At 43.5% G+C, this 27,735-nt stretch overlaps 2 protein-coding genes across 5 annotated transcripts in view; one reads left to right on the top strand and one right to left on the bottom strand.

Annotated features, from left to right (window-relative positions):
- The window catches only part of LOC124048606 (band 4.1-like protein 4), a 109,089-nt gene that overhangs the window by 19,335 nt on the left and 62,019 nt on the right, over window positions 1-27,735 (top strand). The gene's annotated exons all lie outside the window — the stretch shown is intronic.
- LOC124048608 lies at window positions 480-3,058 on the bottom strand. Of its 2 annotated transcripts, XM_046369563.1 has the most exons (9): window positions 2,677-3,058; window positions 1,732-1,802; window positions 1,468-1,644; window positions 1,316-1,377; window positions 1,144-1,233; window positions 1,015-1,056; window positions 773-946; window positions 659-694; window positions 480-561 (listed from the first exon to the last, which is right to left on the bottom strand). In XM_046369563.1, exons 1-8 carry the CDS (start codon window positions 2,832-2,834, stop codon window positions 659-661), a joined length of 810 nt encoding a protein of 269 aa, XP_046225519.1. In that variant the 5' UTR covers window positions 2,835-3,058; the 3' UTR covers window positions 480-561. The 2 variants fall into 2 exon arrangements, with proteins under 2 accessions (XP_046225519.1, XP_046225520.1); XM_046369564.1 differs by lacking the exon at window positions 1,732-1,802 and having other exon boundaries at window positions 2,677-2,814.

The raw sequence follows: 27,735 nt of genomic DNA on the forward strand, positions 1-27,735 counted from the left end.
TCTTACCTGCAAACCTATAGAACTCCTCTTTGATGTCACAGAGTCTTCTGTGGCCAGGGAAGGAGATGAAGACATCTGCTAATGCTTTGATAGCCAGACACACACTCCTTATTGTGTGGCAAATTGTGGCCTTGTTCAGCTGTTCTGCATCCCCCACTGAGTACAGGAAGGCTCCACTAGCAAAAAAGCGCAAGGCCACACAAACCATTTGCTCCACACTCAGTGCATGGCTCCGTGCAGTGCGGTGCTTAATCCTGGGACCCAGTAGTCTGCATAGATACCTGATGCCATCTGCAGAAAACCTGTATCTTTCATATAGATGGTCGTCAGGGAAGGCCAGTGGGTCCAACCGGTCCCTGAAGACCCTTTCTCGCCTGAAGGCTCTCCTCAGCACAAGTGCTTCTTCATCCACCACATCTCGCACGAATGGGCATGCCATTGTCAGAGCAGAAAGGAACACACAATTTTGGGCCTTCATGTAGGCTAGTGGCCACACCTGGTGCTGGGGGGGTGGGCAAAAGAGGGCGATGCCTTATAACGATGACTTGGTTGTACTGATTGCTGGGAAAATAAAAAAACCTTAGAAAGATGCCACCGTCCTGTGTGCTCACAATAAGAGCTCATATGTCATGGCTCACTTGACTTTACGAGAATATACCTAATTTTTATTTTGAGCTGTGTCATCTTCTTGGAGCTGGGGAGGAAATACAAATAATGATTAATACATTTGTGTTACAGTTAGCATACAGTGTACATTGAAGGCATATCTCACCTCCCTCTCAAGTTTTTTTATTTCAAGGTCCAGTTTCCTAATTGTCCTCTTTTTTATTTTGGACTCCAGTGCAAGATTTTCCATCTTTTTCTTCTTGTACTGAATGTCTATGTCTGCCAGTTCTATTTGGCGCCGGAGGTGGTTGCCATACAACTTTCTGATAGCTTGTGAGCTCTGTGAACACAATACAATTAGCGCAGCTGGAATTTGGCAGGATGTGGTGTCCTTTTATTAATACGCACTATGTTGCCAGGCTGGTTTTCCCACTGTATAGCATCTGGGTCCTGTAAAAGAAATTAGATTTTTTGATTTTGATGAGGACTCCTCACCATTGTAGAGTAAATAGTACTTTCACAGTCTTACCATGATACCTCATGCCTTCTGGAATCCAGAGAGATGGTCTCCTCCTCATCATCATCGTCTCCATCATGTGCTGTTGCTGCTGCACTGGGGCCTTCACCCTATCACATTTAATCGGATTCATATTGAAGCTAGTAGACAAGACATGCCAGGCCTACAGTATGCCTTTGATGGAGTACTCACTGGATCAGCATTGTCTGGTGCTTGTGCTGGTGGCTCTAACAGGAACACAGTGCTGCCAGACACTGCAAGGCAATAGGTAAACCAAAGTCAGACAGTCCAAATTGATTCAATATGAATGTGGTTGTATCCCATGTAGAGATGGAAGGACATACCTTGAATGAAGCGGGTGGCATCTTGGGAGGAACCTATGCTCGTCTCTTTCCCCCCAGGGATCCCCTCTAAGACGGGCCTGCCTTTATTTAGCTCCAAGGCCATGTCCTCTGCTGGGGTAAGGTCAGCCTTTGGTGACCCACCACCCGTGCCTTGTCTGTGGGTATTCTTTTTCACTGCTAAAACAGTACAGACAATGTGTGAGCAGGCACCTTCTGGGTACAATATATGCTTCTGCTTTGTTAAATATTAGTCAGGGACCATACCATTCTGCAGAATGTTCTTGTATTTGATTTTGACCTGCTGCCATGTCCGTTTTGGCCCGTTCATGTTTAATCTACACACACACACACACATTTAATGGAGTCACACTGCAAAAAATTACTTGGTATTTTTGTCTTGTTTTCAGTAAAAATATATATTTTTTAAAACTTAAATAAAGATGTATTTTCTTGATTTGCTAAATGACCTAGCAAAATAAGTATAGTTTAGACAAAAAATATAAACTTTAAGTAAATGTGTGCTTAAAACAAGCAAATAAAAAATCTGTCAATATAATAAAAATTCTCTTGAAATAAGTTTACTTTTTCCATAAACACTTAATTTTAGAAAAGTTCTCGTTTCACTGGCATATTTTTTTGCTTATTTTCCTAGGTAATTTTGCTCAAGAAAATATTCAAGATGTTTTTTAGATATTTTTTTTTTACTGAAAACAAGACAAAAATACTAAGTAAGAAAGACATTTTTGCAGTGCAGTGAGCAACCGACCTTGGGTCCTTTGAAAGGCGCTATATAAATTAAAGTGATTATTATTATAGCTCATCTATTTATTCAATTAAATTTTATTTATATAGCACTTTTCACAATTGTTTCATTCTGTCAAAGCAGCTTTACATTAATGAAAGCAGGAGAAACACAAAAAAAACGGTGGACAACATAAGAAGCAGAGTACAACGGCTAAGATTAAACCGTACTGAGCGTAGTAACGTTAAATAATAATGTAAGGCTTTAATAATAATTTATCATAGCTTTATACAGTGTGATGGACTTACTTTACACAATTTCACTCATATCTGCAGTGCATTTCAATTAAAAATGTAACCGTTTCATAATTACAGTACAACTGCGTTTTTGGAGATGTGAATTAAATATTTGAATTGTAATTGTGATGTTTCAGGGGAGCGGTGAGTGTGTAATTGTGCACTACTTACGCATTCAGGCGGTCTGCAATACTTTGCCACGCTTTTTCTCTTTGCTTTATCACTGTGGCGGTGTTGCCTTTCTTCTTAATTATATCTTTTACCTCCTCGTATGCCTCCATGAGGATTTGTGCTTCCGACGGGGAAAAGTACGCGGCTCTAGTTGCCATGGTAAATCAGTTAATCTGTGATCTGTGGCGGGGTCTATTTGAGTGAGCCGTGAGCGCGCACCTATCCAGGATTGGTTTCACCTGGCTTAATGAATCCGTGTCTGCTCATCCTGGCTTGGTCTTTGTGCAACCAATTAAGCCTGGACGCACATGTTTTGGCTTCATTGAGCTCAGCTGAGTCATTTATCCCGGATGTCTTAATTCTACTTTTGTGCAACAGGCCCCAGGCCAGGGTGTGACATGGGTTTATTGTGTTGTCGTATTGTTTTTTTTTGTAGGCATTGGGATTGTGGCTGATTTGGGGTGTGTCTAGCATAGGCTTGGCTGCCTGAGGCGGTTCTCAATCAGAGTCAGGTGATTCTCGTTGTCTCTGATTGGGAACTATATTTAGGTAGCCTGGGTTTCACTGTGTATTTTGTGGGTGATTGTTCCTGTCTTTGTGTTTGCACCAGATAGGGCTGTTTCGGTTTTCACTTTTCATTATTTTGTAGTTTCCGCTTGTATATGTTTTTTCCTTCATTAAAATTATATCATGAATCATCATCACGCTGCATTTTGGTCCAATCCTTGTTCTACCTCTTCATCAGAGGAGGAGATAGAAGAACGCCATTACAGGACCCTACCAAATCTGAACCAAACTTATACATCTATGTTTGGGCTGCTCCCCTACCCAGCAGCTAATTTTTTTATTGATTGTATTTATTAATACCTCTACTCTACAGTTCAGTGATTATTGATTGTCATTACCATTAGTATCTTATCTATTTATTCTGCTACTGGTCACAATTACTCCTGTTTACATGTATATTTAAGGGATAATGCCCGAGAAGCCAGTATTTGGAGGATATATTGGCATGGGTGTTGTTCGGCCAGACAGCTGCACTTTGTTTCATTTTTACCTTTTTTCAATTGACATTTCTTTGTATATATCGATAAAAATGATGCCAGCAGATTCATGATTTCGACTGGCTGAGAAACGCTGCCTGACTCATCCTGACTTCCAACAAGTTCATTACTATGGGACAGCTGGAGATCGAATTTGAATATTGAAACAAGGTTGAAAATGTTGGAGAGACAGACAGCAAGGTTTATACAAATTTCCGCTGTTGAAAACTAAATGTTAGTCTAAAAGAAATGTGAGATAATGTCTAGATGCTTTTTATAGTGGAGATCAGGTTTATAAATTACCTGGCTGGGCTGATGAGACAGTGGATTGCGCAGTCAGATGGAACAAAGTAAATAGGCATTTTAACGTCATAGATTTAGCCGGTGGTAACTTGTGGAATAGACACTGCCTGGAATGCGGTTTTAACCAATCAGCATTAACGATTAGACCCACCCATTGTATCAATTACCATTAGTATGTTACCATAAGTATTTATATATTCCTGCTACCAGTCACTTTTCAGTCCTGTTTACAGCCCTGTCACGCCTACACTGACACTCTTGCACACACACAGACTCACACACTCACATTAACCTCTTCAGTCGACCCTCTACTTTTTCGAACATACTGTTAAAAATCGCGCAACATTTCAGCGCCCTGCTACTCATGCCAGGAATATAGTATATGCATATGATCAGTATGTGTGGATAGAAAACACTCAGACGTTTATAAAACTAGTTAAATCACGGCTGTGACTTTAACAGAACGTGTGTTTCATTGAAAAGTGCAGGAAAATCTGATCACTGAAAGTGGAAAAATATATCCATCCGCCGCTTCAACCAATTGTTATGGGCGAAAGACATTAAATAGGGCTGAGGTTGCAGTACCTACAGCTTCCACACGATGTCAACAGTCTTGTCATTTGCCAATTCTTTGCCAATTCTTTTCTTCAGGTCTCCGACCGGATATTTTGGTTGAGAAATACACGACAGTATTTCAAGACGGACCCCTATAGAAAACACTTCGTCTCGTGATTAATTTGATCGCTTATTAACGTTTACTAATACCTAAAGTTGCATTACAAAAGTATTTTGAAGTGTTTTGTGAAAGTTTATCATCGACTTTTTGAATTTTAAAAAATGACGTTACGTTATAAAACACAATTTTTTTTTCTGTTTATCGCACAGTCTTCATAGATCGATATCTAGGCTATATATGGACCGATTTAATAGAAAAAAAGACCCAATAGTGATTATGGGACATCTAGGAGTGCCAACAAAGTAGATGGTCAAAGGTAATGAATGTTTTATATTTCATTTGTGCGGTTTGTTTAGCGCCGACTATGCTAATTATTTTGTTTACGTCCCCTGCGGGTCTTTTGGGGTGTTACATGCTATCAGATAATAGCTTCTCATGCTTTCACCGAAAAGCATTTTAAAAATCTGACTTGTTGCCTGGATTCACAACGATGAACGTTTGAGTTTTAACTAATACTATTAGCATTTAGCGTAGCGCATTTGCATTTCCAGAGCTCTAGATGGGACGCCTGCGTGCCAGGTAGGAGCAAGAGGTTAACACCCACACACTTACACTTACATACACACCGACCCACCACTTATGCTGCTGCCATACTGTTTATTATTATTATTCATTATTTATCCTGCTACCAGTCACTTCCTCCTAATCCCTGCCTATATGTACATATCTACCTCAATAATCCAGTATCCCTGCACATTGTACATTTGGCACTGACCCTGTATATAATTTCCTCATTTATGTGGTCCTTCTGTAGCTCAGTTGGTAGAGCATGGCGCTTGTAACGCCAGGGTAGTGGGTTTGATCCCCGGGACCACCCATACGTAGAATGTATGCACACATGACTGTAAGTCGCTTTGGATAAAAGCGTCTGCTAAATGGCATATATTATATTATTATTATATTATTTCTTATTTCTTGTGTTTTATTATTATTATATATTTTTATTACTGAGAATAAAAAGTTAAGAATTCCACTGTTCCTGTGCATGTGACAAATAAAACTATGATCGATTCAGATTGGGTCCGGTGTTTAGATGTTGAAATCAAGGCAGGTCCGGATCGCAGCAAAAAAAAATGACCCAGGACATAAGTCTTGTCAGGACAGGGCCAAAATAATACACCCAAAAGACTTTGGTGACGGTCCGTGCTTACTGGGGTGTAGCCGGCAGCGTTGGCCTGCATTGGAATTTTACGAATGTTCATCCGTGTGGCAGGCCTACCGTTTTGTAAAACAAGTAGTTGCATTGACTTTTTTCGTCTTTTTTAAAATTTTACTGTGACTAATCATTTTGTCTATGTAAGCACTGCATATCAGCTACCTGACTTTATCAGGAGTTATCCTGAGCCTATTTGCAATGAGAATCAATGTGTTTACACTGCGGGAAAATGCAGAAGTATTGAATTTGTCAGCTGTAATCATCTCTTCAAAAGTTGACAGATACAAACTTGAAACCACTGATAATCATGACAATTTAGCCCATGGGTTGAAACTCCTGGACAGCAGTTCTGAGTAGCCTGATTTTTAATTCCATATTTTCCATTTTTACTTTGATCTGTTCTGTTTTGAGGATATGGTGTTTGTTGCCGTGTTATATTCACATCGAAGCACTTGTGTTTGATTGGGCGCCATTTAGGTTTAGCTATTTGAAGAGAAACGGGCATAAGGTAAAAAACGTATCTGTATCATAACATTGTCACACATTTGATCTCCAGCCTGTAGGGTATAGAAAAGGCCACACTCGTTCTACCATAGGCTGTAGGCCACATGATTTATGTTAGAAGATTTTTTGTGACGGACCGTTGGTGGAGCGCTGCATCTCTCCAACAGCACCCTGGAGAGGTGCGCTCGGCATGAACACGCAAAATTATTTTGCATCAGTGCTCACCTAGATAGCCCATATGCAACTGGGTGAGAGAAATTGTCTTCTCTTTTTTTGTATAATTAACGTGAGGTTTTATGTGTTGTTGGAGGTGCTTCTTGGTAAGTTTAGCTCGGACCGCCCCCGCCTAAAGGGGGCGGACCGGCCCTGGATGGATGGGATGGCACAGGCATGTAGACGGTTTTCAGTGGCAACAAGACGGGTAAAAATAGGAACTAAGAAGAAGGAGGAGGACGAGTAACTAAGGAGGCAGTTACAGGCAGTAGGTCACTGTTCCAGTCCCAGAGCTATGGAGAGGAGACACCCTTCCAATGAAACATGTTTACATGGAGCTGTTGTAAATAGGAAGAAGGAGGAGTAACCAACTCCGATCCAAGCCCCTGGTGTAGAGACAGAGACAGAGACACCCTGCCAGCTAGGCAGCATGTTGTGCTGTAACAGCTCCATATGTCCAGCTCTCCTTTTTCCTCACTCACTCACTCGCCACGGAGCAGTGAGCACGCGGCACTCATTTACAGAGAATTGAGGGAAAGTGGTTCTACAAAGGCTCTGTGGAGGTCCCAGTGGGAAAAGAGAACATCTGCTCACGACCTCCCTCCTCCCCATACCTCTTATCACCCCACGGAGTTGATGTGCCTGGTCGGAGAGGAGTCAGTGGCCCTCATCCAAACCTCCGCACTACAACCCAAAACTGTCCCCTTATGCCCCCCCCATCTCCACTGCCCTAACCAGTAGCGCTTAGCACCAACACGCCCCAACAGCCAGAAATACCCAGAGCAGAGCAGCAGATGGCCAGACCGACCGACCATGATCATGTGATGACCCTGTTACCATGGGGATAGGTGACACAAGCCAGAGGAGAGTAACACCCTTACTAGACACATACTGCATATACTGTATGTTCGCACACACACTCCCACAATTCTCACCGTTAATATAATACTTCCTCCTCTGAAGGCCATCAACATGCCTGTCACTTGTCATATCATACCCCTGTCTACTGTCTAAATAGATGCCAGCTGAATATGACAGGTATATTGATTCGTATGGTCTGTCTAGGTCCTGCCATATAATGACATAATGAGACTAATCCATCATTCTGTGTTCAGTTGATGGCCCTGATCCATACACTGCCTCCAGCATCAACAACATTTAGCCTTCACCTCTCTCAATCTCTCTTTCTCTCTCTCTCCCTAGGATGTCACCTTTATTTAGACACACTGTGTGTGTGCGTCTGTCAATAAAGCTAATGAGATCTGGATCTTTAAATTACACTGGTAATTGCTTGTGTCCTCCCTGTACATACCTGGAATTACAGTGTTGATTGATAGGTCTATGATGAGTTTTCCTAAGGGTGTGTTGGCTGGCCGGTGATGGTATTTCTCTCATTATGAAATAATAGCCAATGTGCTCCCCTCACAGGTCACACTTCAAAAACAGTTGGGTGCTGGATCATTGTTTTTAGGGCAATACATTAATTACAGAATACGATCCTTTTACAGTGCTGTTTCTCTCGTTATTGTGCACGAGGATGTTTTTGTGTTCATAAGGTTGATCAGTGATATAGTTTCCCTCATTATCAACCCAGTGGTCTGGCGTTAGAGAGTAGAGACAGGTCAGGTCACAAAGAGTCTGACACCTCTTTATTTCTTAGTCTCACCTCTAGAGGACATTTGCATCACATCTGCATAATGACTCACGCTGGGCTCATTTCACACACTTTAATTGGCTGTGAACTCTGTAAACTCTGACCTCTAATACATGATCTCTCTGACCTGGAAGTGATCTCTCTACAGGTATGTCTTATGTGCGTATGTGATACAGTTATAAATAGTGTTGTCAGATGAGGAAGAGAAATGTGACCGATCGGCTCGATCATATGTAGCAAAATTAGAAATTGTGTTTCTTACATTGGATCAAAGTAGAGACTCAGAGCTACAACATGATATATCATACACTACAGTTGAGAAACAATGGGAAAGTTATTCTGCTTTGAAAATTGATAAACTTGTAACCTCACTTCTGAGATAATGTCCCTTCTTGAATGTTTTGGTACACCTACAGGAGAGCTCTTCTTTGTCTACACCCATTCAGCATTGTTCACACCCTCTTAAGCCTTAGCCCCACCCATCTCTAGAAGGATTCACATATGAGGCCATGTACTAAACAACCAAAGATTTCAAGACGAAAGGCTGGTTTATACTACGGGTCTGTTCATAAATTTAATCTGGAGTGTCAGAGTGTGCTCAGAGTGCGCTCTGGGCATTTGTAAACTCTGAGCATTGTCAAATTGTTGTTCAGAACGCACACTGGACGCTCTGGCCAAGGAGTAGTCAAGCACCCAAGCTAACTGACTAACGTTGGCTAGCTTGCTAGCTACTCCCAGACACAAATGAGAGAACAGCTCACTGACCATTTTACTTACCCTAGCAGAGCTGGTTAGGCTGTTTTTATGTTATCCAGAGCGTTTGTGACTGCAGAAAAATAATTATGATTTTTGCCAATGTTTATTGACAGCGGCCATATTCAACAGGTGTTGAGTGTTCATAAATTCGGCAGTTATTCTGCGCTCTGGCACACTCGGATGAGAGTGGTCTGAAATCGGAGTAGATCGCCAGAGTGAATTTACCAGCTACGTCTATCAAGCTAGGGACTCTCCTGTAAGAAGCTAGCTAGCTTACAAAGAATAACAACAAAAAATATCTAGTTAACAGAAGAAAGGAAGACAAAATAAGGACAAAAGAAGGACAGAAGAAAAAGGAAAAGAAAGAGGACAACAAAGTGAAACAGTCAGCACTTCTATTGCAACTTCGTATTTCGTCGTCCTAACGTAGTCTACACTGCTATCTGCCCAGCAGCTAGCCAGCTAGCAAACGTCCACCGTCTACCGAATAGCAGCACTGTAGAAACTATTACACTCAACTGAACGACTTGATTAGTGTAGTGTTAGCTAGCTACATAGTTGTCTTTGCTGTCTTCGTATCCAAGATAATTGTGTAGTTTAGAGCGTGTAGTCTTAGAGTGATTATCTTAATTTACCGAGGTTAGCTAGCCAGCTATTTGTCGTCCTTAACGTAGGAGACTCTGCTAGCTAGCCAACAGCTAGCCAACGTCTACTGAATAGAACTTCCGCACTCAACAACGCGGTCGCATTCCGCTTCGCTCCACAGGTAGTATCACATTTTTCATTTCATTTCTTTACAGCACAACGGTTTGATTTGTTTGATCGTAGCTAGCTACATAGCTAGCTACATAGCCGTCTGTGTATCAAAGATAATTGTGTAGTCTAGAGCGATTTTCTAGGTTAGCTAGCCAGCTATTGTCGTTCTTTTAACGCAACGTAACGTAATCAACACTGCTAGCTAGCCAGCTAGCCCCGAATAGCAGCACTGTAGAAACTATTACACTCAACGGAACGACTTGATTAGTGTAGTGTCAACAACGCAGCCACTGCCAGCTAGCCTACAAAGTCAACAACGCAGCCACTGCCAGCTAGCCTACTTCAGCAGTACTGTATCATTTTAATCATTTTAGTCAATAAGATTCTTGCTACGTAAGCTTAACTTTCTGAACATTCGAGACGTGTAGTCCACTTGTCATTCCAATCTCCTTGCATTAGCGTAGCCTCTTCTGTAGCCTGTCAACTATGTGTCTGTCTATCCCTGTTCTCTCCTCTCTGCACAGACCATACAAACGCTCCACACCGCGTGGCCGCTGCCACCCTAATCTGGTGGTCCCAGCGCGCACGACCCACGTGGAGTTCCAGGTCTCCGGTAGCCTCTGGAACTGCCGATCTGCGGCCAACAAGGCAGAGTTCATCTCAGCCTATGCCTCCCTCCAGTCCCTCGACTTCTTGGCACTGACAGAAACATGGATCACCACAGATAACACTGCTACTCCTACTGCTCTCTCTTCGTCCGCCCACGTGTTCTCGCACATTCCGAGAGCTTCTGGTCAGCGGGGTGGTGGCATCGGGATCCTTATCTCTCCCAAGTGGTCATTCTCTCTTTCTCCCCTTACCCATCTGTCTATCGCCTCCTTTGAATTTCATGCTGTCACAGTTACCAGCCCTTTCAAGCTTAACATCCTTATCATTTATCGCCCTCCAGGTCCCCTCGGAGAGTTCATCAATGAGCTTGATGCATTGATAAGCTCCTTTCCTGAGGACGGCTCACCTCTCACAGTTCTGGGCGACTTTAACCTCCCCACATCTACCTTTGACTCATTCCTCTCTGCCTCCTTCTTTCCACTCCTCTCCTCTTTTGACCTCACCCTCTCACCTTCCCCCTACTCACAAGGCAGGCAATACGCTCGACCTCATCTTTACTAGATGCTGTTCTTCCACTAACCTCATTGCAACTCCCCTCCAAGTCTCCGACCACTACCTTGTATCCTTTTCCCTCTCGCTCTCATCCAACACTTCCCACACTGCCCCTACTCGGATGGTATCGCGCCGTCCCAACCTTCGCTCTCTCTCCCCCGCTACTCTCTCCTCTTCCATCCTATCATCTCTTCCCTCTGCTCAAACCTTCTCCAACCTATCTCCTGATTCTGCCTCCTCAACGCTCCTCTCCTCCCTTTCTGCATCCTTTGACTCTCTATGTCCCCTATCTTCCAGGCCGGCTCGGTCCTCCCCTCCCGCTCCGTGGCTTGACGACTCATTGCGAGCTCACAGAACAGGGCTCCGGGCAGCCGAGCGGAAATGGAGGAAAACTCGCCTCCCTGCGGACCTGGCATCCTTTCGCTCCCTCCTCTCTACATTTTCCTCCTCTGTCTCTGCTGCTAAAACCACTTTCTACCACTCTAAATTTCAAGCATCTGCCTCCAACCCTAGGAAGCTCTTTGCCACCTTCTCCTCCCTCCTGAATCCTCCTCCCCCTCCCCCCCCTCCTCCCTCTCTGCAGATGACTTCGTCAACCATTTTGAAAAGAAGGTCGACGACATCCGATCCTCGTTTGCTAAGTCAAACGACACTGCTGGTTCTGCTCACACTGCCCTACCCTGTGCTCTGACCTCTTTCTCCCCTCTCTCTCCAGATGAAATCTCGCGTCTTGTGACGGCCGGCCGCCCAACAACCTGTCCGCTCGACCCTATCCCCTCCTCTCTTCTCCAGACCATTTCCGGAGACCTTCTCCCTTACCTCACCTCGCTCATCAACTTATCCCTGACCGCTGGCTACGTCCCTTCCGTCTTCAAGAGAGCGAGAGTTGCACCCCTTCTGAAAAAACCTACACTCGATCCCTCCGATGTTAACAACTACAGACCAGTATCCCTTCTTTCTTTTCTCTCCAAAACTCTTGAACGTGCCGTCCTTGGTCAGCTCTCCCGCTATCTCTCTCAGAATGACCTTCTTGATCCAAATCAGTCAGGTTTCAAGACTAGTCATTCAACTGAGACTGCTCTTCTCTGTATCACGGAGGCGCTCCGCACCGCTAAAGCTAACTCTCTCTCCTCTGCTCTCATCCTTCTAGACCTATCGGCTGCCTTCGATACTGTGAACCATCAGATCCTCCTCTCCACCCTCTCCGAGTTGGGCATCTCTGGCGCGGCCCACGCTTTGATTGCGTCCTACCTGACAGGTCGCTCCTACCAGGTGGCGTGGCGAGAATCTGTCTCCTCACCACGCGCTCTCACCACTGGTGTCCCCCAGGGCTCTGTTCTAGGCCCTCTCCTATTCTCGCTATACACCAAGTCACTTGGCTCTGTCATAACCTCACATGGTCTCTCCTATCATTGCTATGCAGACGACACACAATTAATCTTCTCCTTTCCCCCTTCTGATGACCAGGTGGCGAATCGCATCTCTGCATGTCTGGCAGACATATCAGTGTGGATGACGGATCACCATCTCAAGCTGAACTTCGGCAAGACGGAGCTGCTCTTCCTCCCGGGAAGGACTGCCCGTTCCATGATCTCGCCATCACGGTTGACAACTCCATTGTGTCCTCCTCCCAGAGCGCAAAGAACCTTGGCGTGATCCTGGACAACACCCTGTCGTTCTCAACTAACATCAAGGCGGTGGCCCGTTCCTGTAGGTTCATGCTCTACAACATCCGCAGAGTACGACCCTGCCTCACACAGGAAGCGGCGCAGGTCCTAATCCAGGCACTTGTCATCTCCCGTCTGGATTACTGCAACTCGCTGTTGGCTGGGCTCCCTGCCTGTGCCATTAAACCCCTACAACTCATCCAGAACGCCGCAGCCCGTCTAGTGTTCAACCTTCCCAAGTTCTCTCACGTCACCCCGCTCCTCCGCTCTCTCCACTGGCTTCCAGTTGAAGCTCGCATCCGCTACAAGACCATGGTGCTTGCCTACGGAGCTGTGAGGGGAACGGCACCTCAGTACCTCCAGGCTCTGATCAGGCCCTACACCCAAATAAGGGCACTGCGTTCATCCACCTCTGGCCTGCTCGTCTCCCTACCACTGAGGAAGTACAGTTCCCGCTCAGCTCAGTCAAAACTGTTCGCTACTCTGGCTCCCCAATGGTGGAACAAACTCCCTCACGACGCCAGGACAGCGGAGTCAATCACCACCTTCCGGAGACACCTGAAACCCCACCTCTTTAAGGAATACTTAGGATAGGATAAAGTAATCCTTCTCACCCCCCCCCCCCTTAAAATATTTAGATGCACTATTGTAAAGTGGCTGTCCCACTGGATGTCATAAGGTGAATGCACCGCACCAATTTGTAAGTCGCTCTGGATAAGAGCGTCTGCTAAATGACTTAAATGTAAATGTATCAAGAATTGTCGCCATGACATCATTCTATTGAAATGGTTACTTGCATTAGTGGAGTCTTTTGTTTAGACATGTAGCTAAATATTGTACCATAATCCCAACTCATGACGTTACTATCCTGCATGAATCTGCATGTAGCTAACCAACCAGGTTTAATGTTAACTAGCTAACATTAGCCTGTAACTAGCAATGCAAATGGCTCTGAGATATGAATAGTATAACTACACAGATCATACACGTAACGTTAGCTAGCGAGCCAGCCAGCCAGCTAGCTAGCTAGCTAACAGTGCACTTTAACTTGAAATGAAAACTACCTTCTGACAAAATTAGAAACGGTTCATATCTGAAAATGCTAGACAATCTTACCCGTATACATGGACGGACGCTTCTCCCTCTCTGTCACAGACACCATGGTTGCCCTTAGTTTGAAGATGTAATCCGGAGAAAGGTGATTCATACAACAGCCTTCTACAACACTCTTTTTGAACCCGTCTGCATATTTGCAACCAAGCTCCAGAATTTTCTCCAGCTCCTTAGCTATCATACTCTAATTCCACTGATTTCAAAACTCAGTCCTCCAGAAAGTGGAGAGAAACACTTTGTATTCCTCATTTCATCAAGTGTTTCCTTTATTTTGGCAGTTACCTGTATACTTTCTCTCCATTCCCATTTTTCCTAGTCAGTGTTATTTTAACAATCCCACCCTGACCACCAGAGCTACCTTATCAGTGGGGGAGATAGATGAGTAATGCAGGGAGGAAGGGATGGAGGCTAGTGAGCAATTATGGAAGTGTTCGGAAGAAGGGTATGGAGTGTACAGTACATGGGAAGGTTAGTAGGGCGGGGAAGGAGGGGAGTGTGTATGGGAGAGACGGTTGGTCGGTAGGGGCCCCTATGGGAAAACATGTCAGCATCTGTTCCGTGACAGTGCTAGCTGCTGCTTGGCCCTGGATCCACTGCAGAACCTAAGGGTGTTGGTCTGGTCGGCATCTGGATGATGTCATACAGTACAGTCAGTCACACCACAGTTCTTTCCTGCCGGGGGTCAGGGTTTTCAGTTACTGTAATGAGGAGGAGCCCTATAACAATGGCTGTTGCTCTACCCTGGGAGATACTGTGATAAATGAAATCATAATCAAATTGTATTCGTCACATGCTTCGTAAACAACAAGTTTAGACAAACAGTGCAATGCTTACCGTGCTTTTACACCTGCATTGTTTGCTGTTTGGGGTTTTAGGCTGGGTTTCTGTACAGCACTTTGAGATATCAGCTGATGTACTAAGGGCTATATAAATACATTTGATTTGATTTGATTTGAATGCTTACTTACGGGCCCTCCCCAACAATGCAGAGTGAAAAAAAAAATGTGTATAAAAAACGTAAAAACACGTAATAATAAATACAAAATCAGTAACGGTAACTTTGCTAAATACCAGTACCGAGTCGATGTGCAGGGGTACGAGGTAATTGAGGTAGATATGTACATATAACTAGGAATAAAGTGACTAGGCAACAGGATAGATAATAAACAGTAACAGCAGCCTATGTGATGAGCCAAAAGACTTGCAAAAAGGGTCAATGCAGATAGTCCAGGTAGCTATTTGGTTAACTATTTAACTAACCATTTAGCATTCCTGTTCGTTCCAGACTTGGTGCATCGAATCGCTTGCCGTGCGGTACCAGAGAGAACAATCTATGACTTGGGTGGCTAGAGTCTTTGACCAGTTTTAGGGCCTTCATCCCTAAAAGTGCTGAGACAAACCGAGACCAACCATGCATACTGTACTGAAGCTATGTACTTAAGTATGTAGGCCTCCATAGTATGTACTCTACATACATTCACTGAGGCCATATGTACTGTACTACTGAGTTCCTAATGGAAAGATGCGTTGTAAGTTGTAACAGCCATACACTAACTTCCTTGTTATAGCCATTGGTCTTAAAACAGAAATTGTGATTCTGGAGTTAGTTGGAATCGTTACTGCTTGAGCGCTTCTACCATATCTGACGGCTGGGGGCTGCCTATCCTAACACAGAAAGCATAGTTGCGTGTTTCACTGCGATTCCAAAACCAGTCAGAGAGAGGTCAAGTCAACAAGCAAGAAGTAGAATGTCAAACAAGGATAAAACTTTGCAGTAAGAATGAACTCAAATGGATGATCAATTTGTAGCGCACTCAGTGGGTTTTCCCCCTTTGGGTACTTAGGGCCAGAGAAAGCAGCAGTGATCACAATTATTCCCTGTTTTCCAGGCCAGTCTGAAAATGAGTTAGATGCTTTCTTCTCCACAGCTAATCACGCAATGGTAACTGAGTGCAAAAATTATGTTAACGTGGGTTGTGGTATACATGGGAGTCATGAATGAACATAAGCACTACAAATATGTGGCTGTGATCACGCCATGATCCTGCAAACTCTGTAAGCAACATGGGGTAGAATAGATTCTGTGCTCACATAGACATTGAGGAGTTCTCTCATCCAAAGCAATCAGACTCAATATACTGTATTATTATAGTAGACTTGATAAAGCGTAGGTTTTATTCAGCGAAACATAGACAAAGGATATGAGGTTGTCAAAAGCGGTCATAATCACAGAACTCATGGCACGTCGAATCACAGCAGTGGTATTCATAATGTCTTATGATAAATGAGGTGCAGAGAGACAAGTGAAGTTGACATGTGGAGTCTTTGAAATGAAAACAAGTTGAGCACGGCAATTATGTGACATCAAAAAATGGCGCCACACCGCATCCAGTAAACAGTCGCTTTCAAACTAGGGATTACGTGGCTTATTGAGGTAAGACAGTAATTCTTGTCATAGATTGTGCATGTATGAGCTACACATTGACACATCCAGCCCAAAGGCTTAAAAAATACTTACTAGTTGCCAAAGTTACGGAGCATGTCTTTAACACACACATCCATCACACAGAGTCAACACACACATCCATCACACAGAGTCATAAAGAGAATGAAGTACAGAGCTGGTGTGACGCGTGAGACAGCCGTCTAGCTGGTATGCATCATGTGCTTTAATCAGAGAGAGGGAGGGAGAGAGAGAGAAAAGGAAAGAGGGGGGAGAAAGGCTGGTGAAGAGGGGGAAGGTAGGGGGAAGGTAGGGGGAGCGGCGGTTAAAGTGCAGGGAAGCAAACTTGGCGCTTTTTGGCGATATTCACCGTTTTGATTTCAAAATAGGCCATCCACGTGAATGGTGAATGGTCAAATCCGTTTACAGAGCACAGAATGCATCCCTACGGTGCCCAATGCTTGACTTGGGATGAAAGAGGTGCAAGAGCTGTCTTTTTTTCACAGAAATTCCCAAATGGCATTATGCTAGAGAGACGTCAGATTTTTCACTGTTTAAGAGTTCATACACATTTTGGCAGATGGAATTTCATGACTTTTCCATGAATTCTCCATAATGTGAACACAATTTCCATGACCAATAATTGGTGGCGTCTCTATGTAGCCTACCTGAAAAAGACTGCATAAATGTGGTAGTGACACTAGAAGGCAACTGGTCTCTGATCCCATGAAGGGTACTATCTCTTGCTATTGTGCCCTTGATCAAGGCACTTAACCCCCCCACAAAGTATAATAACTGCCCTGTTGGCTACTGTACATGTGGTCTACCCTCCATCTGAAGAGCTTCTGAGTATGCAGGTTTTTGATCCAGCACTTAAAACACACCCAAGTCTGCCTATCAAGGTCCTGCTGAGCAGCTGCTGTTTAGGCTACAATGTGGTGTGTTAAAGCAGGGATTAAAAATGTTTATCTATAACCTTATAAGGCTAAAATATGGTTTCAATGGAGCTTACCAACAGCATGGAAGCTATTTGTCAATTAGGCTATTTTTAGACTATTTTAGCATTGTCAGAATTACATGGCTAGCCTACTGTTTAATAGAGGGGAATCCCAGCTTTCAAATAATAGTGTCAGATTTATTTCTCAACACTGCTGGTGCAAAGGCAACAATGAGTCAACGACATTAATGCTTATAGATACAAATTAACTAGCTAATAGCTTGTAGCATGGCTAGTTATATGTTTTTAATTAGCTAATTAGTTAGTCTATCATTATTTTATAGGCTACCTTCTGCTGAAATGTCTCTCTCGCTCTCTCCTCGTTCAATATGGGATTATAATGATGACAGAACTATGTGAGTTTGCATTTTACAATTCGTAGTTGCAAATTTAGTTTTGCGGTTGCAAGTACGATTCGCAAATGTGTAAATTAATTTCGTAAACTAGTATGATGTTTGAAAAATTTAACATTGGACGCAAACTTGTAACTTTACATTTTATTACAATCAATAAGATTTGCAAACATCATTTATTTTCAGAATTATTGCAAGTCCATTTACGACTGCTGTTATTCAAAAATACAATTGCAGATTTTGAATCTGCGATCACTCTGAGTTCTGTTACTTTTGTCACATTGTAGAAAGATTTGTAAATTTGTAGGAAGAAATTTGCCATTAACATCTTGATTTGCTCTCTGGGTGCAGACCTTTTACACCTGACCAATCAGTTCCCTCTGCCAAAACCACAGCCGCCTATCCATTGGCTGGATTGTTCCATCAATCAAATATCAGGAAGTAGCTAACCACATGCACAAGAGAGGATGTGGTAAAGAAAAGCAAAACAAATCACCTTGAAGGTAATTGTCTCTTATCTGTGTACACAGATTTTTGGTTGAAAAGGCAAACTACAGACCAGGCATTGCATTGCCAGTTGCTGTTGGGTTAACTATCTGACATTCATCCTAGCTTTTTCAAATTTAACTAGGCAAGTCAGGTAAGAACAAATTCTTATTTACAATGACAGCCTAGGAACAGTGGATTAACCGGATTAACGACAGATTTTCACCTTGTCAGCTCGACCTTTCAGTTACTGGCCCAATGCTCTAACCACTAGGCTACCTGCCGCCCCAGCTTTACCATCAACTGGCTCGCTTTATCAGGCAGCATTATATATGTATGAGGAGAAAATTAATATATTTGCTAGTTAATCATCTGATTGATAGTTTATATAAATTCCATTAACATTAGCTAGATAGCTAGCTAAATTGAAACTACTGCGGAAACGGTAGCTAGCTGACTCCCACCATCATCACTGCCATGTAGCTAATGTTAGCTAGGTTTCTAGAAAATTAAACTATAGCTATATTTGCTAGCTATATTTTAAAATACATTTTACTGACTTCTGAACACATTTTTGTCAAACTACTTAATTCCACTGCCTATGTATTAATCGGTGACTGAAAAAGATGGCAAGAAAAATGCCCCTCCCAATTTCACTGCGACTAAACTCGTAGGCTGTATTGGTTGGGTATAGTTTGGCTGATGTGCACATTTACACAGGTGTTTAATTAGCCTGGTTAGCCAAGTTACTGACTGACTAGGCTTATTGTTATTCATGTTTTTATTATTGCATTTCAGATGAAGAGGGAGTAAAATCACTAGAAAGCAGCATGCTGCCAGACCACCACATGACACTAGACGTATTAGTCAACGCTTATGAATTGGATATTGTATGTGAACGAAATGGTTGGATTGTTCAGTAACATGTGCAGTAAATGCTAAAATGGCTTTGGCGATGAAAGGTACATAATGAATTTGTCAACTCCCTATCAGACCAATGCATACTGCTTCAAGCTGACTGTGTGTATAATGGGGCCTTCAATGGTACCTTCCTTTTGGTACCTTCCCTTTTACAGCAAGGGTCTCCTTATTGCTGTTTCCTAGGCAATTGACATGTACTGTATGTTCTGACCAATCGGAATCCACACTTCAAGATTGTGATGATCACACGGGCTGGGACATGTTCCAGGTAGCTTCAGAGAATAATATCGGTTTATACGCTGATCCGGTGAGCGTGTTTATAAGGAAGTGCATAGGAGATGTTCTACACACTGTGACTATTAAAACCTACCCTAACCAGAAACTGTGGATCGATGATGGCATTCGCGCAAAACTGAAAGTGTAAACCTATTAAACCATGGAAAGGTTACTGGGAATATAGCCGAATACAAACACTGTAGTTATTCACACCACAGGGCAATCAAACAAGTGAAATGTCGGTACAAAGACAAAGTGGAGTAGCAATTCAATGATGTATGTGGCAAGGTCTACACACAATCACGGACTACAAAAAGAAAACCAGCCACGTCAGACACCGACATCTTGCTTCCAGACAAACTAAACACCTTCTTTGCCCGCTTTGAGGATAATACAGTGCCACTAATGCGGCCCGCTACCAAGGACTGTGGGCTCTCCTTCTCTGTGGCCGACGTGAGTAAGATGTTTAAATGTGTTAACCCTCGCAAGGTTGCCAGCCCAGATGGCATCCCTAGCCACATCCTCAGAGCATGCGCAGACCAGCTGGCTGGTGTATTTACGGATATATTAAATCTCTCTGCTATCCCAGTCTGCTGTCCTCACATGCTTTAAGATGGCCACCATTGTTTCTGTACCCAAGAAGGCAAAGGTAACTGAACTAAATGACTATCGCCCCTTAGCATTAACTTCCTTCATCATGAAGTGCTTTGAGCGACTAGTCAAGGATCATATCACCTCCACCTTACCTGTCACCCTGGACCCACTTCAATTTGCGTACTGCCCCAATAGGTCCACAGACAATACAATTGCCATCACACTGCACACTGCCATATCCCATCTGGACAAGAGGAAAAACCAATGTAAGAATGCTGTTCATTGTCAACAGCTCAGCATTCAACACCATAGTACCCTCCAAGCTCATCATTAAGCTTGAGGCCCTGGGTCTCGACCCCACCCTGTGCAATTGGGTCCTGGACTTCCTGACAGGCCGCTCCCAAGTGGTGAAGGTAGGAAACAACATCTCCACTTTGCTGATCCTCAACACCCCACAAAGGTGCGTGCTCAGCCCCCCCCTGTTCACCCATGACTGTGTGGCCATGCACGCCTCCAACTCAATCATCGAGTTTGCAGACGACACAACAGTAGTAGGCTTGATTACCAACAACGATGAAACAGCCTATAAGGAGGAAGTGAGGGCGCTCGGAGTGTGGTGTCTGGACAACAACCTCTCACTCAACATCAACAAAATGAAGGAGATGATCGTGGACTTAAGGAAACAGCCGAGGGAGCACCCGCCTATCCACATCGACAGGACAGCAGTGGAGAAGGTGGACATTTTTAAGTTCCTCAGTGTACACATCACAGACAAACTGAAATGGTCCAACCACACAGACAGTGAGGTGAAGAAGGTGGCCTCTTAAACCTCAGGAGGCTGAAGAAATTTGGCTTGTCACCTAAAACCCTCACAAACTTCTACAGTTACACAATTGAAACCTTCCTGTTGGGCTCCATCACCACCTGGTACGGCAACTGTACTGCCCATAACCACAGGGCTCTCCAGAGGGTGGTGTGGTATGCATAACACATCACCGTGGGCAAACTACCTGCCATCCAGGACACCTACAGCACCCTATGTCAAAGGAAGGCCAAAAAGATCATCAAGGACAACAACCACCCGAGCCACTGCCTGTTCACCCCTCTACCATCCAGAAGGTGAGGTCAGTACAGGTGCATCAAAGCTGGGACCGAGAGACTGAAAAAATAGCTTTATCTCAAGGCCATCCAACTGTTAAACAGCCATCACTAACACAGTGAGGCTTCTGCCTACATATAGACTTGAAATTGTTGGCCATTTTAATAAATGGATCACTAGACACTTTAATAATGCCACTATAATGTTTACATATCTTGCAAAACTCATCTCATATGTATATACTGTATTTTATACCATTATTGCATATTGCCTATGCCGCTCGGTCATTGCTCATCCATATATTTATATGTATATATTCTTATTCCATTCCTTTACTTAAATTTGTGTGTATTAGGTAGTTGTGGAATTTTTTATTACTTGTTAGATATTGCTGCACTGTCGGGAACTAGAAGCACAAGCATTTTGCTACACTCGCTAACCATGTGTATGTGACCAATATAATTTGATTTATGTAAATACTTAAATTCATACAAACTGCTACAAACACAAGAACAGACTTATATTAACTTAGCCCTGCCTGTGTTTAGACTGGTAGCCCTGTTCTGATCTTTTTTTTCACTAATTGGTCTTTTGACCAATCACATATACATATTTTTTTTTTACATCAGATATTTTTCAGAGCTGATCTGATTGGTCAAAAGACCAATTAGTGAAAAAAGATCAGACTTGGGGTGCCTGTCTAAACGCAGCCTATTTATCCTATTTTTCACTCTTGCCTGGGATGTATATTTAGTTCGCACACCTGTGTGATGTCTTTATATACATGAATGAAAATGTATTCACCCTTGATAGGAGACTTTCATTGATATTAACCTTTTTGAATCATATGCTCTAAGTGTTGTCTTGATAGAGAAAATCTGCAAGTCACAAGAGTAGTTTGTAAAAATAACAGGATAAGTACATTTTTTTGTAACCTTCCAAAAAATGAAAATAAGTTGTTTATACCTCATTTTATTTCAAATTTGACCATTTGAAGCCTTGAGAGTGGCATCCTTCCTCTGGGAACTGTTTGCTGACAACAGGGTGGCAGGTTTTGATGTGCTGCTCTCGAGTTCCATGGCCCAGTCGACTCACCTGGGAATAGGGGGATGACACATTAGTTTCAATAAAAGTCTGGGAGACTAAGGGCTGTTCTTATGCACGACTCAACACAGAGCCTGGATACAGCCCTTAACCGTGGTATATTGGCCATATACCACAACTCCGAGGTGCCTTATTGCTATTATAAACTGGTTACCAACATAATTAGAGCAGTAAAAATAAATGTTTTGTCATACCCGTGGTATACGATCTGATATCCCACATCTGTCATCCAACTAGCATTCAGGGCTCGAATCACCCGGTTTATGATCACACCGCCGTAGTGTAGGAGGTTTGCATAAAGTATATTACCACCAGCAGAGCTTACTTCTCTGCACTCTGGAGAAATTACATGTAGTTGATATGAAGGCTCTGGAGGTCCTTGGAATATTCTGTCTCTGTTGCACCTGTAGAGAGATATATATATATATAAGATACCGAATGCTCGTGAAAGAAAAAGCAAGAGTTTACATTGTTGATTGAGGACTATAAGGGTAAAATCAGACAAATTGGGTGTGGGGGGGATCCATCGAGACGATCCATCAACCAATTAAAAACGTAAAAACAGCATTCTTCCCCACCAAACAGACTCGTTGGACATGCGTTTCATGCATTTTGGTTTGAAAGTTGCCTTACTCTGTAACTTCGCTCTCACTCCCCCTGACACCTAAGCCCTCACCCCTGACCTCCCAGGGCCTCCTGCAAAACCCTGTAATCACAGTATCTCTGACAGGGAGTTACTCCAGGAGTAGACAGGTTTATGGGGCATAGGGCTTCTCCACTCCTCATGTGAGTGGAGTATTAGCTATAAATATATATTTTTCTTTAAATATGCGTGATTTACAGACATGGAGTGTTCCATGTTCCTGCTGGTAGTAGGTCTCCACCTGGATGCAGGGAAATAATAGTCCCACTAAGCGCAAACCAGATGGTATGGCGAGTAGCTGCAGAATGCTGTGGTAGCCATGCTGGTTAAGTTTGCGTTGAATTCTAAATAAATCCCAGACAGTGTAACCAGCAAAGCACCCCAAACCATCACACCTCCTCCTCCATGCTTCACAGTGGGAACCACACATGCAGAGATCATCCGTTCACCTACTCTGCATCTCACAAAGACACGGCGGTTGGAACCAAAAATCTCTAAAATTTTGACTCATCAGACCAACAAACATATTTCCACCATGTCCATTGCTCGTGTTTCTTGGCCCAAGCAAGTGTCGTCTTCTTATTGGTGTCCTTTAGTAGTGGTTTCTTTTAGAGGTCGACCGATTAATCCGCATGGCTGATTAATTAGGGCCGATTTCAAGTTGTCATAACAATCGGTAATCTGCATTTTTGGATGCCGATTATGGCCGATTACATTGCATTCCACCAGGAAACTGCGTGGCAGGCTGACCACCTGTTACGCGGGTGCAGCAAGGAGCCACGGTAAGTTGCTAGCTAGCATTAAACTTATCTCATAAAAAGCAATCAATCTTCACATAATCACTAGTTAACTTTACATGGTTGATGTTATTACTAGGTTAACTTGCTTGTCCTGCGTTGCATATAATCAATACGGTGCCTGTTCATTTATCAGCGAATCACAGCCTACTTCGCCAAACGGGTGATGATTTAACAAAAGTGCATTCACAAAAAAAGCACAATCGTTGCACGAATGTACCTAACCATAAACATCAATGCCTTTATTAAAATCAATACACAGAAGTATATATTTTTTAAACCTGCATATTTTAGTTCAAATAAATTAATGTTAGCAGGCAATTTTAACTAAGGAAATTGTGTCACTTCTCTTGCATTCATTGCATGCAGAGTCAGGGTATATGCAACAGTTTGGGCCACCTGGCTCATTGCGAACTAATTTGCCAGAATTGTAAATAATTATGAGATAACATTGAAGGTTGTGCAATATAAACGCAATATTTAGACTTAGGGTTGCCATCTGTTTGATTAAAATACGGAACGGTTCCGTATTTCACTGAAAGAATAAACCTTTTTTCTTTTCGAAATGATAGTTTCCGGATTTTACCATATTAATGACCAAAGGCTCGTATTTCTGTGTTTATTATATTATAATTAAGTCTATGATTTGATATTTGATAGAGCAGTCTGACTAAGCAGTGGTAGGCATTAGCAGCAGACTCGTAAGCATTCAAACTTTACTGCGTTTGCCAGCAGCTCTTAGCAATGCTTGAAGCACAGAGCTGTTTATGACTTCAAGCCTTTCAACTCCTGAGATTAGGCTATTAAAGTACTAAAGTGCCTATAAAAACATACAATAGTCAAAAGGTATATGAAATACAAATGGTATTGAGAGAAATAGTTGATGCGTCATAATTCTTATAATATCTATAACCTAAAACTGGGAATATTGAGCCACCAGCTTTCATATGTTTTGTTCAAGGAACTTAAACGTTAGCTTTTTTTACATGGCACATATTGCACTCGTACTTTCTTCTCCAACACTGTGATGTTGCATTATCTAAACCAAATTGAGCATGTTTCATTATTTATTTGAGACTAAATAGATTTTATTTGTATTATATTAAGTTAAAATAAGTGTTCATTGTTCATTCAGTATTGTTGTAATTGTCATTATTACAAATATATATATATATATAAAAATCATCCGATTAATCAGTATCAGCTTTTTTTGGTCCTCCAATAATCGATATCGGCGTTAAAAAATCCTAAATCGGTCAACCTCTAGTTTCTTTACAGCAATTTGACCAAGAAGGCCTGATTCACGTAATCTCCTCTGAACAGTTGATGTTGAGATGCCTTTTACTTGAACTCTGTGAAGCATTTATTTGGGCTGCAATTTCTGAGGCTGGTAACTCTAATGAACTTATCCTCTGTAGCAGAGGTAACTCTGGGTCTTCCTTTCCTGTGGCGGTCCTCATGAAAGTCAGTCTCATGATAGCACCTGATGGGTTTTGTGACTGCACTTGAAGAAACTTTCAAAGTTATTTAAATTTTCTGGATTGAATGATCTTCTGTCACCTTTTTATGTCTCTATTTTGGGTTGGTCAGGGCGTGAGTTGGGGTGGGTGTTCTATGTTGTGTAGTTCTATGTTTTGGCCGGGTAGGGTTCTCAATCCGGGACCGCTGTCTATAGTTGTCTCTGATTGAGAACAATACTTAGGCTGCCCTTTTTCCCACCTGTGGTTGTGGGAAGTTGACTTTGTTTAGGGCACATAGCTTTTAGCTTCACTGTTTGTTTTTGTGTTCGGCGTCATTTTCCAAATAAAGAGAAAATGTACGCTCACCACGCTGCACCTTGGTCCTCTTCTTTTAATGGTCCTCTTCTTTTAATTTCTTTCTTTATTTGAGCTGTTCTTGCCGTAATATGGACTTGGTATTTTACAAAATAGGGCTATCTTCTATATACTAACCCTACCTTGTCACGACACAACTGATTGGCTCAAATGCATTAAGGAAATAAATAACACAAATTAACTTTTAACAAGGCACACCTGCATTCCAGGTGACTACCTCATGAAGCTATTTGAGAGAATGCCAAGCGAGTGCAAAGCTGTCATCAAGGCAAAGGCTGGCTACTTTGAAGAATCTCAAATATAAAATATTTTTTGATTTGTTCAAAACTTTTGGTTACTACATGATTCCATGTGTGTTATTTCATAGTTTTGATGTCTTCACTATTATTAAAGAAAAACACTGAGTAGGTGTCCAAACTTTTGACTGGTACTGTATATTTTATGGATACGGCTGGCTGCCCATGAGTCAGTCTTTTCTTTATGACTTTTGCGCAATTTTATTGTTATAATTGTCTGCATTGGGCATTTGGCTGCCAGTGATGTGTGAGTAGCTAGCTTACTAACATTTGCAAAATATGGGAGTAATGATATAATATATGGTGAGCAAACAGTTTGTAAATGCCTTAAATGGTTTATTATGGACCCTTAAAATTAAGTGTTACTCTAGGATGTTGCTGGGCCCAGCACAGGTAGTGTGGACCCATGGTCTTCTGATACCAGACAGCTCATAGGTGAGTGCATTTGAGCTAGGAAGGAAACAAAGACACAGATTTACTGCCAGTTCCTTAATTTGTTGGCTCTATTACTGTATGTAATAGCACTTAGGAATGACAGACAGTGACCGCAGAGGAGAACAAGGTGAATCGCAGGCAGGCAGGCAGGCAGGCAGGCAGGCAGGCAGGCAGGCAGGCAGGCAGGCAGGCAGGCAGGCAGGCAGGCAGGCAGGCAGGCAGGCAGGCAGGCAGGCAGGGGCAGGGGCGGGCGGGCAGGGGCAGGCAGGCAGGCAGGCAGGCAGGCAGGCAGGCAGGCAGGCAGGCAGGCAGGCAGGCAGGCAAAAGGCAGGCAGGCAGGCAGGCAGGCAGGCAGGCAGGCAGGCAGGCAGGCAGGCAGGCAGGCAGGCAGGCAGGCAGGCAGGCAGGCAGGCAGGCAGGCAGGCAGGCAGGCAGGCAGGCAGGCAGGCAGGCAGGCAGGCAGGCAGGCAGGCAGGCAGGCAGGCAGGCAGGCAGGCAGGCAGGCAGGCAGGCAGGCAGGCAGGCAGGCAGGCAGGCAGGCAGGCAGGCAGGCAGGCAGGCAGGCAGGCAGGCAGGCAGGCAGGCAGGCAGGCAGGCAGGCAGGCAGGCAGGCAGGCAGGCAGGCAGGCAGGCAGGCAGGCAGGCAGGCAGGCAGGCAGGCAGGCAGGCAGGCAGGCAGGCAGGCAGGCAGGCAGGCAGGCAGGCAGGCAGGCAGGCAGGCAGGCAGGCAGGCAGGCAGGCAGGCAGGCAGGCAGGCAGGCAGGCAGGCAGGCAGGCAGGCAGGCAGACAGGCAGGCAGGCAGGCAGGCAGGCAGGCAGGCAGGCAGGCAGGCAGGCAGGCAGGCAGGCAGGCAGGCAGGCAGGCAGGCAGGCAGGCAGGCAGGCAGGCAGGCAGGCAGGCAGCGTCAGACTGCACAACAGGGAGGCAAGAGAGGCACAGTTATAGTGGTAAGTTGTATCTCCGGTGGTGCTTTTATGTGTTGTATTTGTCTTAAACATGAGCTGGTTAAAAAAGAGCTGGTTGAAAAAAGAGGAGCACTATGGGGGGGGGCGTGCAGTGAGTGCACGGTGATGTGGACAAAATGCCAGGGATTCATTTTTGTCCCAATGGGCCCCTGGGCCCATGATGCGAGCTGGGGTTGTGCAGACATCAAGAAAGATTTTATCTATGGAGGGTTCTTCCTATAAATATCTATGAACGGTTCCACCAGCCTTATTAGCCTCTAAAATGTAATTATTTCTGAAAACAATTACACACAGTATATCATAAGGCCTTTCTTTGAGAGCCTAGTTACAGTGCCTTCAGAAAGTATTCACACCCCTTTACTTTTCCCACATTTGTTGTGTTAGAGCCTGAATTTTAAATTGCTTAAATTGAGATTTTGTGTCACTGATGTACACACAATACCCCATAATGGCAAAGTGGAATTTTGTTTGTAGACATTTTTTGAAATGAATCAAACACATTGAAAGCTGAAATGAGTACTGAATGTTATGGTAAGACTAAATAAATTCAGGAGTAGAAATGTGATTAGCAAGTAAGTTGCATGGACTCCATTCTATGTTCAATAGTAGTGGTTAATGTGATGTTTGAGTAACTACCTCATCTCTGTACCCCACACACAATGATCTGTAAGTTCCCTCAATCAAGAAGTGCATTTCAAACACAGATTCAACCACAAAGACCATGGAGGTTTTTCAATGCCTCACAAAGAAGG

This window comes from Oncorhynchus gorbuscha, linkage group LG11, assembly GCF_021184085.1.
Source record: "Oncorhynchus gorbuscha isolate QuinsamMale2020 ecotype Even-year linkage group LG11, OgorEven_v1.0, whole genome shotgun sequence".
In the NCBI taxonomy this organism is placed as follows: Eukaryota; Metazoa; Chordata; class Actinopteri; order Salmoniformes; family Salmonidae; genus Oncorhynchus; species Oncorhynchus gorbuscha.